This window comes from Dipodomys spectabilis, unplaced genomic scaffold (assembly GCF_019054845.1).
Source record: "Dipodomys spectabilis isolate Male_0828 unplaced genomic scaffold, ASM1905484v1 ptg000108l, whole genome shotgun sequence".
NCBI lineage: Eukaryota > Metazoa > Chordata > Mammalia > Rodentia > Heteromyidae > Dipodomys > Dipodomys spectabilis.
In genome coordinates this window covers 505208-520589 of record NW_024870785.1, presented here as the reverse complement: position 1 = coordinate 520589, position 15382 = coordinate 505208, and the positions used below count along the sequence as shown (strand labels likewise).

General features: G+C 47.8%; 1 protein-coding gene across 1 annotated transcript in view; it reads left to right on the top strand.

Moving 5' to 3' along the window:
* Ryr3 (ryanodine receptor 3) overlaps positions 1–15382 on the top strand; it is a 269526-nt gene that overhangs the window by 100029 nt on the left and 154115 nt on the right. The window contains 8 exon segments of the mRNA XM_042687574.1: positions 283–387; positions 1833–1936; positions 3355–3438; positions 4483–4642; positions 5854–6001; positions 6780–6985; positions 7742–7916; positions 14525–14733. Of these exon segments, the coding sequence (XP_042543508.1) occupies positions 283–387; positions 1833–1936; positions 3355–3438; positions 4483–4642; positions 5854–6001; positions 6780–6985; positions 7742–7916; positions 14525–14733 (1191 nt within the window).

Below are 15382 nucleotides of genomic sequence, written 5' to 3'. Positions count from 1 at the left end.
TACACTCATGCGAGCTCATTATATTCAACTGTGCTGCTTTTACCCTGTGGAGCAGCAAAGTAAAGTTGGGGGGAGATGGGGAGCCCTTCACCGGGAAGACCACGCAACACAGACATCTGCAGAGAAGGGCTGGCCAGAGGCTGCAGGCGCAGAAGGGCTGGAGGCCGGGGGGCGGAGCGGGGGGGTGCGTGGTGCTCTCACGGCGGAGCACTGAGCCCTGGGGACTCTGCAGTAGATCCTGACATAATTGCTTCTGCTTTCCACTTTCTCCTTTTCCTTCAGGTTGTTTTACCACCTCACCTGGAGAAGATCCGAGACAGACTGGCCGAAAACATCCACGAGCTTTGGGGAATGAATAAAATAGAACTCGGCTGGACTTTCGGCAAAGTACGTATTTCAGGGTGGAGGACTAGAGTCGGGTTTCCCAAGGGGTTCTTGAAGGACTGCTGAGGATGGGAACTCTGCCAGCTTCCAGGCCCACTCTCCTCTCCTACCATCCGGCTGGCTTTCGCGACATTCAGAAGCAAGCTTTTACTGTCTGTCCATGGCAGGAGCCCTGGAGACCTAGCTCTTCACAGCCAGTGTCCATCTCCTGTCTCCCCTCAAGTTCTGACTGCTTTATTGGGGAAATACGGGGTTCATACCTCCACGTCTCCCATTCAGAAAAAAGCCACTGTCTTTGCGTGGGTGGTAATAGCCCACTGATTCATTGTCTTGAATCTGAAATTGTTGAACATGGCTTTCAGATGTAGCGTGAAGATTAATGGACACTCAAGGGAGGTTAGATAATCCCTCACTAGAGAACATTTTTCAGAGAAAATGTAAATTGACTTTGCTCTGTGATTTGTATAAGGTCATGTCTAAAGATGGAAAGCGGTGAGTTCTGTAGATTCCTGTGACCCTGCTCTCTCAGATGATGCATAGTCCTCTTAGCTGCGGCTTGTCCCTCAACAGTTATTGTGTGGATAATCATTTATAATCATTTATAATCACCCCTCTACCACGTGAGCCTGTAGCACCACAAGCCTCTTCCTTTAGAAGATGTGGCACAGTTGCAATTTTAGATTTAACCTCACAAATATTACTACTTCCTACATCATTGGGCGGTTTATTCATGAGGTGTGCTACCTGTGCTCAACAGTTGATCTCCTGACTGTGATAATGTTCAGACGGATGTAGATCCAGCAAGCATTGGATGGATGAGCCATGCTCTCATTCAGTGCAATCGCACAAGCCCCATGGGGCTATGAAGCATTAGAAAAGTGGCTAATCTGGATTGAGATTTGAGAATGTCAAGTCCACACTGGATTCTAAGGACTTAGTGTGAACAAAAATAATACAAACTATCTCCTAAAAATTCTTGCCTGGCTATCTGTTAAACTAGTAATAAGTCATATACCCTGCTAATATTAATTACACCTATTTTTCTTTTTTCTAATGTGGCTTCTAAAGATACAAATTTGGTTCACCTTTGTGTCTGACTGCATTTCTGGCACATGCTGGTCAGGATTCTGTAGTTCCTCACATCCTGGAGCAGGCCACCTTTCAGTAAATGATGGTGTCATGAGTTTTGAGCACAGAGAAGCTGGACCTCTCAGGACGTGTGTCCTAAATGCAGACGCCTGTCTAGAAATAAAGCCACAGAGCACAAGCTGTTGGCAACTTGGGGCCCGGGAGCCACGTACTGGAGACAAGGTTGTTGGTTCACCTGTCAGCATGGGGCTGTCTTTTGCCAAGTATGGATTTCCTGGACCAGGATCCAAGGGAATGCATGCCTGGTTCCCGGTGCAGTGCCAGCGGTCCAACATGCATTACATGTTCTTGTCTCCTAGATACGGGATGACAATAAAAGACAGCACCCCTGCCTTGTGGAGTTTTCAAAGCTTCCTGAAACTGAGAAGAATTACAACCTACAGATGTCGACTGAAACCTTAAAGTGAGTGCTTAACTGACTTGAAGTTTGACTGAACAGTGAGTCTATCATTTAATACTTCTAAGCCAATCTGCAAAGGTACAGTGAGTCTATCATTTAATACTTCTAAGCCAATCTGCAAAGGTATGTCTCTTGTATGAAAATATAGGCTGATAAAATCACGTCACAAGAGGATCCCACATAGTGACCTCGTCCACCATTGTGACCTGGTGTGTATGGTCTCTGAAGAACTATAATTTGCTAGGAATGTGGAAAAGGTATAAGAGGCAGAGTAAAAGAAGAACAGTTTATATGAAATCAGGCCAAAAAAAAAAAAAAGATAAGTCATCTTGGAACCAATAGAAAACTTGGCCTGATTCACAAAAATTCAATTTTAAAACAGCTTTGAGCTTCTCCATGATCCCACGCTTGATCTTACCCAAGATCTCTTCTAGCCCAAGGTGATATCTCCCATTTTGAACTCCTTTTGTGCATATTGCCTGTTCTGTTTCTGTGCAGTGCAGAATGCTCTGACACTGCTTTGCGGATGTAACAGTGCTCTGTGAGGGCTTTGTCTCGAAGGCTCACCTATGGGATCCTCTCAGTTATGCGGATGTTTGTTGAGGGAATTGTATGTGGTAGTGTCGCACTTCAGAGCTTCACAGAGACAACTAACTGCAAGTCTTGCTGGCCTGTGGATTTGGTATTAGGATCCTATTTGTCTTGCAGAATTAGAAGTCAGCTATAACTCAGAATGAAGTTATAAACTAGAAGGTGTTTCTGAAGGCAACAATTTAAAACTTCCCTTTTGTGTTTTTTGCTCACTGTCATCTACCTCTTCTAGAAGCTAGCAAATTATGGCCCCTGCAGTAATCAGACCAGCCACCTAGTTGCATAAAATAGAATTTTATTATTGCAAAGCCAAGCTCATAGGTTATGTCCTATTTATATAAAATAAAATTTTATTATTGTATAGCCAAGTTCATTGGTTTATGTCTTATCTAAGGCTGCTCTTTCCTTCATAGCGGCCCCTAAATAGTGTGTCCACAGACTGCGCACTGTCTGGCCACTGCAGCAAACATGTGCTAGCCATCAGTCTGAAGGAATGCCTGTTGTCTTTTTTTTTTCAGTCGTGGGGCCTGAACTCTGGGCCTGGGCGCTGTCCCTCAGCTCTTCAGCTCAAGGCGAGCGCTCTACCACTTGAGCCACAGCACCACTTCCGGTTTTCTGGTAGTTTATTGGAGATAAGAGTCTTAGACTTTCCTGCCTGGGCTGGTTTTGAACCATGATCCTCAGATCTCAGCCTCCTGCGTAGCTAGGATGACAGGCGTGAGCCACGGCGCCCGGCCTGTTGCCGTTTTTATCAGCTCAAATGTGTGTCAGGCTCTTGCTGTCCTTTGTTTTAGAGTTGACCGTGGTCTTCTTCCTCTGTTGTGTCACAGAACCCTCCTGGCCCTGGGCTGCCACATTGCTCACGTTAACCCAGCCGCGGAGGAGGAGCTCAAGAAGGTCAAGCTGCCCAAGAAGTAGGTGAACTTTCTAACGGGTCAGGACTTCAATGCTTCAGTCTCAGTTCCTACACCCAGAGTCGGAAGTCAACAGCCCCAGTAGGGGCTGACGCCAGCTCCTGTTATTCCCCTCAACAGACCCCAGGTCTCACACTACTCAACAATTTCTTTCTTTTTCTTTTCTTTCTTCTTCCTTTTTCTTTTTTTGTTAGTCGTGGGGCTTGAACTCTGGGCCCTGGGCGCTGTCCCTCAGCTCTTCAGCTCAAGGCGAGCGCTCTCCCACTTGAGCCACAGCGCTATTTCTGGTCTTCTAGTGATTTATTGGAGATCAGAGTCTCACAGAGTTTCCTGTCCAGGCTGGCTTTGAACCGTGATCCTCAGATCTCCGCCTCCTGAGTAGCTAGGATCACAGGCGTGAGCCACCGGCGCCCGGCTTACTCAGCAGTTTCTGTAGAGAGTGAGCCCTGGTTGGCCGTCAACGTTTGTACCAGTCTGGATAGGCGCTGGTCCTGAGACTGTTGGCGGCTGGACTCTCTTCGCCACACGAGTGGTCAGCTGCTCTCCGGGCAGTCATACCACAGCTGGCCACAACCTTCTCGACTCACTGATGTATCTATCCAGGCTCTAACGTTTGCACATTATCTATTTCCAACATTTGAGGCTGTGACTCCTGGCATGGACAGCTGGCTGCTAAGGTCACTTCAGTATCTCAAATTCACTTGTGTTTCGTTTTTAATAATTCCAAATGTAAGGTTGAACATTCTAAGACTGAGTCGATCTGGTTGTAACTTCTTGCATTTTGGGATGAAAACCAGGTTGGAAGAGCGTCTGATAATGTGCCAGAATACTGAATCATTTGTTAAACATCTTTTCTGGGAAGTAAGGATGTGTGTGTACTGCCCATCTGTTTCTCCCACAGTCTCCTTTGAAATCTGTGCCAGAGAGAATGGTAGAATAGGGGCTTCATCTACAGACTTGAAATAGATGTGAGCTGCCAGCCAGTGAGGACGATGGGTGGAGAGACAGACATGAATGTATACATGCTTTTGCATTTCCTTGCAGCTTCATGATGTCTAACGGCTACAAACCAGCCCCTTTGGATTTGTCTGATGTGAAGCTCTTACCTCCTCAAGAAGTTTTAGTGGACAAGCTTGCAGAAAATGCACATAATGTTTGGGCAAAGGACAGAATTAAACAAGGGTGGACCTATGGCATTCAGCAGGTGAGGCGTGCCGGTGGTGCATGCTGGAGGGGTTAGATGTGACCATCCATCAAAATGCCCTTTTGCTTTGGAGAGGTATTAAGTTGGCAGGTGGGGGTGTCCTTGCAATGTCCCTTTCCCTGGAATGCATTTGTTATTTGTAGAATCATGGAGCCGATGGAATTTGTGAAGGTCGCCTTGGCATTGACTCCAGGCATAGCTTCAGCTTTGCAGAAATGTATAAGGTTTACCTTTCCCTCTGTTAAGGAAATGCACTTTACCCAGTAGCTATATTTCATCTCGTTATTGCTCACGCTGATTACACTGTAGAGAGTTGTGCTGCCCTCCAAGGCCAAGGTGTAAGGAACAGGTAAACATCATTCACCAGTGGTATTTTAGGGATGTCCTAAATATCTACTAATAAGAATATAAAGAGGGAAAAGCAGCCTGCCAAGGAGCCAGTGCCAAGGATTCCTGAGCAGAATTCCTGGCCTGAGCAGGAATTGACTTAAAAGACAAAGTTCATAGCCAGGGACACATCCCAATCTATCTCACCTCATCCCTGAAAATATTCTCTTTGGCTTAATAATCACCAGAACTAGAGTGAGCGTCAGGGCAGTTCAGCTGATCATTTACAGCTGAGCCCGCAACCCTGCACATGGGGAGCCACGAAGCCTGCGGCTCTGGGCGTGAAGGGGTGGAGATTGAGGACGTGCAGACAGCATTTTACATGATAGTTGGGGTGGCTTTTCCTGAAGTTGTCCTACCGTCTTCTCAGTACCCCTCAAGATGGCGGGGGCTCTTGTTCACATGTGTGCCTTTTGTGATTAAAGGGGCCCCTCACACTCTGCCACTTTTCCATGAAGACCTTTGAAGGGGCCATTGTGGGGAGTCCTCACAGTTCAGACAGCGACTTGAGTTTTCACAGGGAAACATGGCGCAAATCCCATCTGCCCTGTCTCGGGAATGAAGGTTTCTAACCAGTCTCCTGACACTTTGTTGCACATGCTGGCTAGCATTATTGAAATGTTTTTTTCTAAACCTAGCTTTGAGCATTGGTACAACTTTTCCATTTATGCTCACTTAATCCTGAGTGGAAATGGCGAATGTGTACATTGCTAAAGATAAACACACTTGTGGAGACACTAATAGCCCAGGACAGCCAGGAATCGGTCAGTGGGATGAGCTGCTTGTAAAGCTGAAGTGTCTTTTCTTCCCTCTGCTTCATGTAGGATTTGAAGAACAAAAGAAACCCCCGTCTGGTGCCATATGCTCTACTGGACGAACGCACTAAGAAGTCAAACCGGGACAGCCTTCGTGAAGCCGTTCGGACATTTGTGGGTTATGGGTATAACGTGGAGCCGTCGGACCAAGAACTAGGTAATGAGCTAAGACTGGTGAATGATTCTTGCTCCAATTGACTAAACAGGTCCTCTTCTGAGAACATGTAAGTTTTACGTAGGTGTTCATTTTAAACCGGAAGTGGTGTCTTTCATGTGATGTAGAGCGGGGTTACAGTTACGTACATAATGTGTACATTTCTTGTCAAGCATCGTTACCCCCTCCTTTCTTAAATGCTGCATTTTTAAAAGCGTCATTGGAGCATCCTCCCATTAACAGACGCTTCTGTGATGGTTGCTTCTGTGATTCAACCCCTCGGAGGAGGTGTAGAGCAGCTGCAGAGAACCAGGTCACAGAACAATGCCATCTGCCCTCTTACTCTCCAAAGATTGACTGTCACCTTGCTTTGAGATCAGATAATTCCATCTCCAAGTTCAATTCTAACTAAATCACTAGCTTATGACTGGTGAGCACACCACCATAGCCCATCCCATCATGGGATGTCTTTAAAGTCAGTCCTGGATTCAGATCTTTTTCTTCTCTTCATTGGCTCTGTGAGTTTTGAATAAGGGAGTTAACCTCTCTGAACCTCAAGTTTTCTACCCTGATCCTGTAGGGGTAGCTAGCTATACAGCTCTCCTTCATCCTTGCATTGCTAAGATATGATGATGGTGATGGTGATTATTGTGGTGTGAGCAAAATGCTACCTTAGCTAGAGGGAAACTATGGGGCCATCTTGGTTGTCAGCAAATCCTTTGAGGAATGCTCCATAACCATGCTGTGTCCTCCTTTCCTCCCCATGTCTTTCACTCAGTAGCTGATCCAGCTGTAGAAAAAGTCAGCATAGACAAGCTCCGGTTTTTCCGGGTGGAGCGGTCCTACGCAGTCCGGTCTGGGAAGTGGTACTTTGAGTTTGAAGTGGTGACCGGAGGCGCCATGCGTGTCGGCTGGGCCAGGCCGGGCTGCCGCCCCAACGTCGAGCTGGGTGCTGACGATCAAGCGTTTGTGTTTGAAGGCAGCAAGGTGGGTCCGCATGGCGCCCACGTGCCCGTGAGGGGCTCTGGAGACCACAGAGTTGGGATCTTGGGCTTTAAAGTGACCAGTCCAGTGTGTTAAATGTTGAAGAAAAGTGACATTGTCTTGTGTTTGTTCACGTTTTTAAAAGACCTAATTCCTGATTATATGTTACATTTATTTACGGTATAAACGTGGGTCCAGGATGACATTTTTTTAACCATCTTATGAATGATAGTTGGGCAAGTTGGTTAATATAAAAAATACTTTCCCTCAGGATAGCTAAGGTAGGTCAGTCAAGTTGGTGAGGCCTAGTAACCATTGTGCATTATTCATTGTAAGAACAATTTTTAAGTGACTAGCCTGTACCACTAGCTAATGCATGGATTGAACGTGGCCTAGTGGTGCTTCTCTGCCCCTTGCTCTGCTGGAGAGACCTTCCTGTTATTACATCCGTATCAGTCTTTTCATTCAAACCCATTGGTTGGCCCCACTCCAACACTAACTCAGTGAACTCTCTGCAGCCAATGTGTTGGGAGAGGGTTGTCTTACCAATTTTGCTCCGAGAGAATTCTGGTTATGGTCTTCGCTGGGTGGAGCCATGAGACGCAGGCTGCCTTTTCTGTTGAGTCTTGTGTGTCTGTGGGTAGGCCGCTCCTCCCGGTGACATATTTGGTGGAGGGGGGAGTCCTCACGAGGCCATGCGCCACTGCCAACCAGAGGGGCTGCCATGATCACTCCTTTAGCGGGGGTCTTGTTTTGTAGGGCCAGCGCTGGCACCAAGGGAGTGGGTATTTTGGGCGAACATGGCAGCCAGGCGATGTGGTTGGATGTATGATTAACCTGGACGATGCCTCAATGATCTTCACACTGAATGGGGAGCTGCTGATCACCAACAAAGGCTCTGAACTTGCCTTTGCTGACTATGACATTGAGAACGGTAAGCCCCCCCTCCCCCTCCCCCCTCCTTGAATGTGAAGGAAGCTGAGGGCAGCTGAGGGAGCCCTCCTGCATCGTTACGTTGTCTTTGCATAATTGAAACTCTAATGATGAAGGCTTTTTTAATGAAACTAGGGGTGGGACACAGGGCCTTGTACTTGCTGGAAGGTGCTCTACCACTTGAGCCACACCTCCAGCTCATTTGATGCGGTAGTTTCTTAGATAATGTCTTATTTTTTGCCCAAGCAGACAGGCATGGATCATAAATCCTCCCATGTATACTTTCCCTCTGTAATTGGGATGATAGGCATGAAGCACCATGCCCAGCCTTTTTTTATTGGTTGAGATGGGGTCTTGTGAACTTTTTGCCCAGACTGACCTCGAACCACTGTCCTCCCCAATCTCAATCTTCTGAGTAACAAGGGTTACAGGCATGAGTCACTGCACCCAATTTGAAGACTTACCAATTTTGAAGAATCAAGACAACTAATAGTGATAGTTGGTGTATGCAGCATAGATAGAAATTCTAAACTGAGACACTCTCCCCTTCCTATAACTTGACATTTTAAGGTACTTAGGTTTCCTGGCAGTACATGGGAGATGCTAATTATAAAGGAACTAATGACCGTGGCAGGAGAGAATAATTAGCAAATTAAAGGATAATTATATTCTGCTTTGGATTATAAGTCTGCATGTTTGTATATTAGAACTTGATGTTTTGATGAGAACCATTGAAACAGAAAAGTTACATTCAACTATTCCTTTGAATGAAATAAAATTTTCTTTGAAACCAAAGCAGAACTGCACAAAGAATCAGTTAGAGCATGCTGTTTCCCGTCTGTGTACCTACACACAGTGCACACAGGCCATATGTTGGTATATAGGGTGAAGAACCCTGGGCTACAAGTCAGCAGACTTGCTCCTGTCCAGGTGTATAGTTCCCTGAGAATGTTTGCCAGATCTACCTGGGCTTTACTTCTATACCAGTGTAAGGTAAGAGATGAGAGATCTCTATGTTCCCAGATTTTTATTTTATTATTTTGTGTGTGTGTCAGTCATAGGCCTAAACTCTGGGCCTGGGCGCTGTCCCTCAGCTCTTCAGCTCAAGGCTTGCACTCTACCACTTGAGCCACAGCGCCACTTCCGGCTTTTTTCTTTTTGCTTATGTCGTGCTGAGGAATCGAACCCAGGGCCTCAGGCATGCAAGGCAAGCGCTCTACCACTGAGCCACTTCCCAGCCTGTGTTCCCAGATTTGAAGTTCCTTGGCAGTGATTAATATCCGCTGTCTGCACAGACCTGTGCTTGTATCCATCCATCCTGCTACCTCCTCACAGAGGAGGAAGATGCGTCGCCTGTCTGCCTGTGACACCTGCGAACTTTCACCTCTGTGGGCCCCATTTCTCCTTCTGGTCATGATCAGAGCTCCTTACAGCACTAAATTCCTGACTGCAAAAAGAAAATCCATGCTGAAGAAGGCTACATATACAACTGCATAGGCAAAGGAGCATGTGTATAAGATGTAAATGTCCTTTGAAGAGTGTTTTCAGCCTTATGAATGACATGCACACTCTTTACAGACCCCTCTGTAATATGCATGACAGCTGTGCCTTTCAAGAGCTTTAAAGAATTTCCTAAGACATAGGTCTTTGGGGAAACAGAATAGTTGCAAATTGATGTTTTTCCTGGAGTCAGGAAAAGCCATGTGGGAGATCACGTTTTAATACCTTCTGAGGAGTTTTAAGATCCTAGTTGTAAAGAGCATTCCATTTGGAGAGGCAAGTAGGAAAGACATTGCCAGCAGAAGAGATAGCCTGTGTGCTGTACAGAACCGCCAGAGGCTGACTCCTTTACACCAGGAAGACAATGGAAAATGAGAAGATACAGGCCTTTCTCCAGGGAAAGTCATTCCCTGGGGTAGAAAGAGCCAAAGACCAAGGACCTGTCCGTGGCTTTACTATTGTGTTAACTAGAAGAGGTTAGTACCTATCAGTGTTTGGTTCATGTTTAAGGAGTACATAAGAAGATTTTCAGTAATGAGAGTGTGAGTGTGAGAACTTGGGAGAGCCCAAAGCCTTGGTGCTCGAAGCATGTACCCTTATTAGAAACACAGCCCCCCAGCCCCATGTCGAACCAGAGCGGACACTGCATCCCCACAAGAGACCGTAAATCTGAGATGAAGAGTCTAGGCGTGTACAGTGGTAGCAGAGTTAAGTAGCTCACTTTCCAGTGGTAGAATAATGAACAGGAAAAGGTGACTGGCCAGTTATAGATGGCAAGTGACGGATGCAGGATAGAAAGTCTACAAGCAGGATTTGAAGTGAATGTTGAATAAGGAATGTGAGCAGCCAGCCTCTGCCGCCCGAGGATGGAAGTCAGTGAACTTTGAGCAAGGCTAGAACAAGAGAAGGTTTGCATGTGGAATGTATGAATTATGGGGTAAGAAGGGGAGATACGCTGCACAGGACACCCCAGATACCAACATTCGGGCTTTCTCATGCAAGAAACTATAGTCTGCTCTGAGAAAGCACACCCTTGGCCTTCCCCCTCTAGGAAATGAGCAGCTGTGGCAGGGTGTGAGCAGAGAAATGCGGTGAGGAGAGGCAAGCTTCAGGGCAGCCCTGCTTTCAGATCATCTGTGTTGGGATGAAAGAGGTGGCCCACAGGCCTTTCCTGTATGTGATTTGACCTTCAGAGGTGCAAAGTCTATGATTAGGGAGCTGTTTTATCAATAGAGCTGTACTAGAACATTCTCTCATTATATTTATTACTGTGGCATGCTTTAATCATACAGAGACAAGGTAATCTGGAGCTCTTTCCGATGTGGGTTTGCTGTGGGGTTGGTGAGGGGCAGCAGAATGGAAGTTATATGGCATTCTGCGGTAACGGTAGCCTGAGGCATAGAAGGATGGAATCGCATCTCTGTTCTCTGCAGAAGGTGGAAGGAGCCAGCAATCTTGCCTTGAGTGGTGTGGAAAACCATCTGTAAAAATAAGCGTTTTAGACATTGTAACCCCTTCAGGAAGAATGTCCCACAGGCATGTCCGCGGCCATCCAGGCCAGCGCCACAGGCATGTCCGCGGCCATCCAGGCCAGCGCCCCAGTGGGGAGTCTTTAGTTCCTTGCAGAAGGAATATTTTGTGCCCACTCCCGTCTGTGGCACTTGTAAGTTCCTCTCCCAGCCCTCCCCCTCACAGGTGATAGGACCTTACCTGGCTCGTTAGAATTCTTCTCATCAGGCCTGGTCCTTTCCTGGGCCGCCCTGGCTTTTTGTATTTTCACCGAAAGGTTTCTGGAAGGTCAGGAGCCTCAATGCCTTCTCTGGTCCACATTGAAGGAAAGAGATGAAATCCTGAGCATCCTTCCCGACCCCAGAGAGGCACCAGGAAGAGGAGACGGGATGACCCTCAGGAAATGTCTGCCTCTTGCTGCGGCTTTGGTGTCTGCAGGTTGCCTTCCAACTCTGGTGGCTCTGCAGTCGGAAGGCTCTTTGCAGAACGTAGCATCTGCAGACACTCTGGTGCCAGAGCCCCGCCCTCCCTCCAGACAGGGTCTGTGCTTCAGAAGCGACGGGGACGCTTGGCCTCTGTTCTGCACAAGGGCCATCCCCAGACTGCACCTTCATTGCATCCCCAGACTGCACCTTCATTGCATCCCCAGGCTGCACCTTCATTGCATCCCCAGGCTGCACCTTCATTGCATCCCCAGGCTGCACCTTCATTGCATCCCCAGGCTGCACCTTCATTGCATCCCCAGGCTGCACCTTCATTGCATCCCCAGGCTGCACCTTCATTGCATCCCCAGGCTGCACCTTCATTGGGTTTAAGAGGAGATGAAAAGTAAAGCATGGGCTCTTGAGACTAGGAAATGCCTGAAGAATAGTCTGGAATCATCCAACATCTGACCAGCCTTGGATGTAGTGTCTCCTGGGCTCCTTCTCTGAGCTCCCTAGCTATGCCTGTGTCTGTTTGGCGTCAGGAGGTCGCCAACACGCCTTCCTCCCTTTGCTTCAGCCATTCCCTGCCTCCGCAGTGCTCAGCTGTCCTCTGCAGGAACAGCCTGCACAGAGACAGCCCTGTGCTCTGCCGCCAGTTCATCCTGTACCCTGGGACACAGCCGCTGGCCAGGTCTGGGGAGCTTCCTCTCACTCCTGACTGCTTGGCCGTGGGACAGGTCCCATCTCATTCCCCCTTGTCTTGACCTGGACCAAGGGGGCGGCTCCTGCGTCTTTAGTTTTACCCTCAGTAATGCCGTTCCCTCGGCTGACGCTTAGTAATGATGAGGAGCCTGAGTTGAGGGGTGGGGGTGGGGGCGCTTCGGGCACACGTCACCACTTCCTCTTACATTGTGGCCGTGACTAGGAGTCGTTCAAATGTCCCAAGCTATAGCCAGTCATCTGCCGCATAATTATCCTGCTCAGCTCAGGAAGAAGAAAAAAGAAAGAACTTGTCAAGGTATCCTGCTCTCTTCCGGGGCAGGGCTGGGCGGGTGTTTATATGGTCCTGGCTCCAACATATAAAACCCTCATGATGAATTTTTATGTTGAGTTATATATAACCAAAATACCCTCTTGAGAGCAGAGCTGGTTTGCAATGAAAGGCCGTTTCATTCCTCACCCACGTTTCTGTGTGTTCCTTGAGATTTGGTCAGTTCCTTTTTAATCCCAGCACCCAGCAGAGCCCTTAGTCCCAATGTGGTTCCAGGAATTGTGCTGACTACCAGTGCTGTAGTCAGATTTCCGGGGGGTCTTTATTCACAAATGTTTCCATCTATGGAAAGGAGATAGTCTAATCTACCACAGCCCCTTGCACAAAGCTCCCAGGAGCACAGCAGTGCGTAGCGTGGGTGCTGCGTGACCGTGGGCCAGTTGAGCAGTCTGCCTGCTCTGCTGCGGGGCAGGCTGGGGTCTGGTCTGAGTGCTTGGTGTCCTGTGAGGAGCCATTGTGCTCAGTCTGCTAGGATTGCACGGATATTCTCTCTTGTTTAGCAGGGGCATTGGGCACATATGTGTGCTAAATGATGAACTCATAGTTTTAAAAGAAAAACAACCGAGCCTATGAGGGATTTACCTTTTGCTTATCTGACATATTATTTACATCATAGCTTGGGTATTAACAACTGACTTTACTAAGAGTGCAAATTGGCCTTGGCGTGTCTGAAGTAAAGCTCTTATTGTTGAATCTAAATGCTTCCAGTTTGGCCTTTAACTTTCCCTGAAAGGAATGGAGCGGACCAGTTTTCTTTGTGGGAAGCACATCCATTTTTCGGCTGTTGGCGTGAGAGCCCTTCTTCCCCTTGAAGCTCTCTGCGGCTCCAGCCGTCCCTTACCAACCAGCTCCCCACATCCCCGGTCTGAGGTAATTAGAGCTTTCCCTGCTTTGCTGATTTGTTGGCCCACAATTATGATTTATAAATAACCCACAAACCAGAATAGCAGACAGTTTGAACTTCTTCTTTGGTCTGTTCTGAATGGTAACAAGCAAGAATAGCAGACAGTTTGAACTTCTGCTTTGGTCTGTTCTGAATGGTAACGCTAAAACATGATCGGGACGTAGGCGTGGGCCTGGATAGATGCAGAAGCTGTAAGAGGAAGCAGGCAGTTTGTCCTGGCGCTCAGCTGAGCCTCTCCTTCTCCTGCTTAGGTGTGGATGACACTAGGCCCCGCAGCCGGCAGGCGCCTAGGACTTGTTAACACTGTCCTCCCAAAGCATGAGATGCTAAATGCCAGAAAAGCCAAGCTCCAGTTCACCCCTCTAAGTAAATGTCGTTGTGTAGACGTAAGGTATAGAGCATGATGTGGTGAGATACACTGAAGCTTATACTCTAAAGGAATAAGCACGTTCATTTTCTCACAGTCACTCACGTTTTTTTGTTTGTTCTGTGACAAAATTCTCCTCACCAAGTCCATCTTAAGGTTTATTGTGTTGTTTAGTTTTGGAAGCATTTATATTTCCCAGAGCCTAAGAACAATGGTAAGGAAGGCATAAATAGAGAATTTCACTTGTTCTTTTACTGACTTGATCTTTCCAGTTGGTATTTACTTGTTGAGGGTAATCCTGGCCCTAGAGTTGGGGTTAAAGTGCCTGCGAAGCAAGCCCAAGGCCCGACAGAGCGATCTTAGTTGGATTGGGTGCCACAGCTCACACTATGTTCCCCCTTACTCAGGAGGCTGAAATTGGAAGATTACAGTTTGAGGCACAGCGTTAGTAAGACCCCATCTTAATCAATAAGCCAGGTGGGGTGGGGCTCATCTTCTTCCCAGCTAAACAGGAAATGTAAATAAAATGTTGGTGGCCCAAGATGGCCCACACATAACCGTGAGACCCTGTTTCAAGAAATAAAAAGGGGGTAGGGTATGACTAGGCTAAAGCACCTGCCTGGCAAGCACAAGGCCTCAGGACCAGAAAACGCTCCGTACCAACCTCCTCTTAGCTCCATCCTTTCCCTGGTCATTTTAAAGCAAACTCACCCTTCTTTCCTATATACCAAGAGCAGGTGGCCTTTCCTCCTTGCAGAACAAAGGGTTATGTCCTGTGCTTCCTCCTGGGACTCACAGCCCTGAGGAAGCAAAGGTGCAGCGCCCGAGGGCTGACGTGGAACTGTTTCTGCAGGCTTTGTGCCCATCTGCTCCCTGGGGCTGTCTCAGATTGGCCGCATGAACCTGGGGACAGATGCCAGCACCTTCAAGTTTTACACCATGTGTGGCCTCCAGGAGGGCTTTGAGCCTTTTGCCGTCAACATGAACCGGGATGTGGCGATGTGGTTCAGCAAGCGCCTTCCCACGTTTGTCAACGTACCGAAGGACCACCCCCACATAGAGGTAATGGTGAGCACCGTGGGTGGTCCTGGCGGGCGGGCAGGCCCTGCTCCCATGAGTCCTCCTGTCAGCGTACCCACGCCTCTGCCCTGGCTTCCTCCCAGCCTCCTCCGCCTGTCCTCAGAGCCACAGGACAGGCACCTTACTTATTCCCGCTCAGCAGCGTCTCGGGAGATACAGTATCCTGCACACATAGTCCCAGTGAGGACCACTGCGTTTTCTCCAGGGTGCCAGAAACACACACTGTAACCCTGTCTACTCAGGAGGCTAAGATCTGAAGGTTGCATTCAAAGCCAGCTGGGCAGAAAAGTCTATGTGACTCCAATTAATTAGCAAAATGCCAGACTGGAGTTTCAGCTCAAGTAATAGCGTACCGGCCATAAGCAAGCAAACTTGAGCAAGAGCATGAGGCCCTGAGTTCAAGCCCTGGTGCCAGAATGTGGGGTCCAGAATGAATGTTATTGATTGCTCATAACTTCATTCCTTCAGGCCATTTGATTTCAGCAGTGCTGTTTGTGAGACTGTGAGCTGGATGTGATGGTGGATTGTGATGCATCTCTTTTTAGGAGTAGATGAACGGAATGCACTGGCCTCTGGTTCAGTGTCTGCTTGCCTCTGTTGTTCCTGTGCCCACTGTCGTGTTTCTTATGAT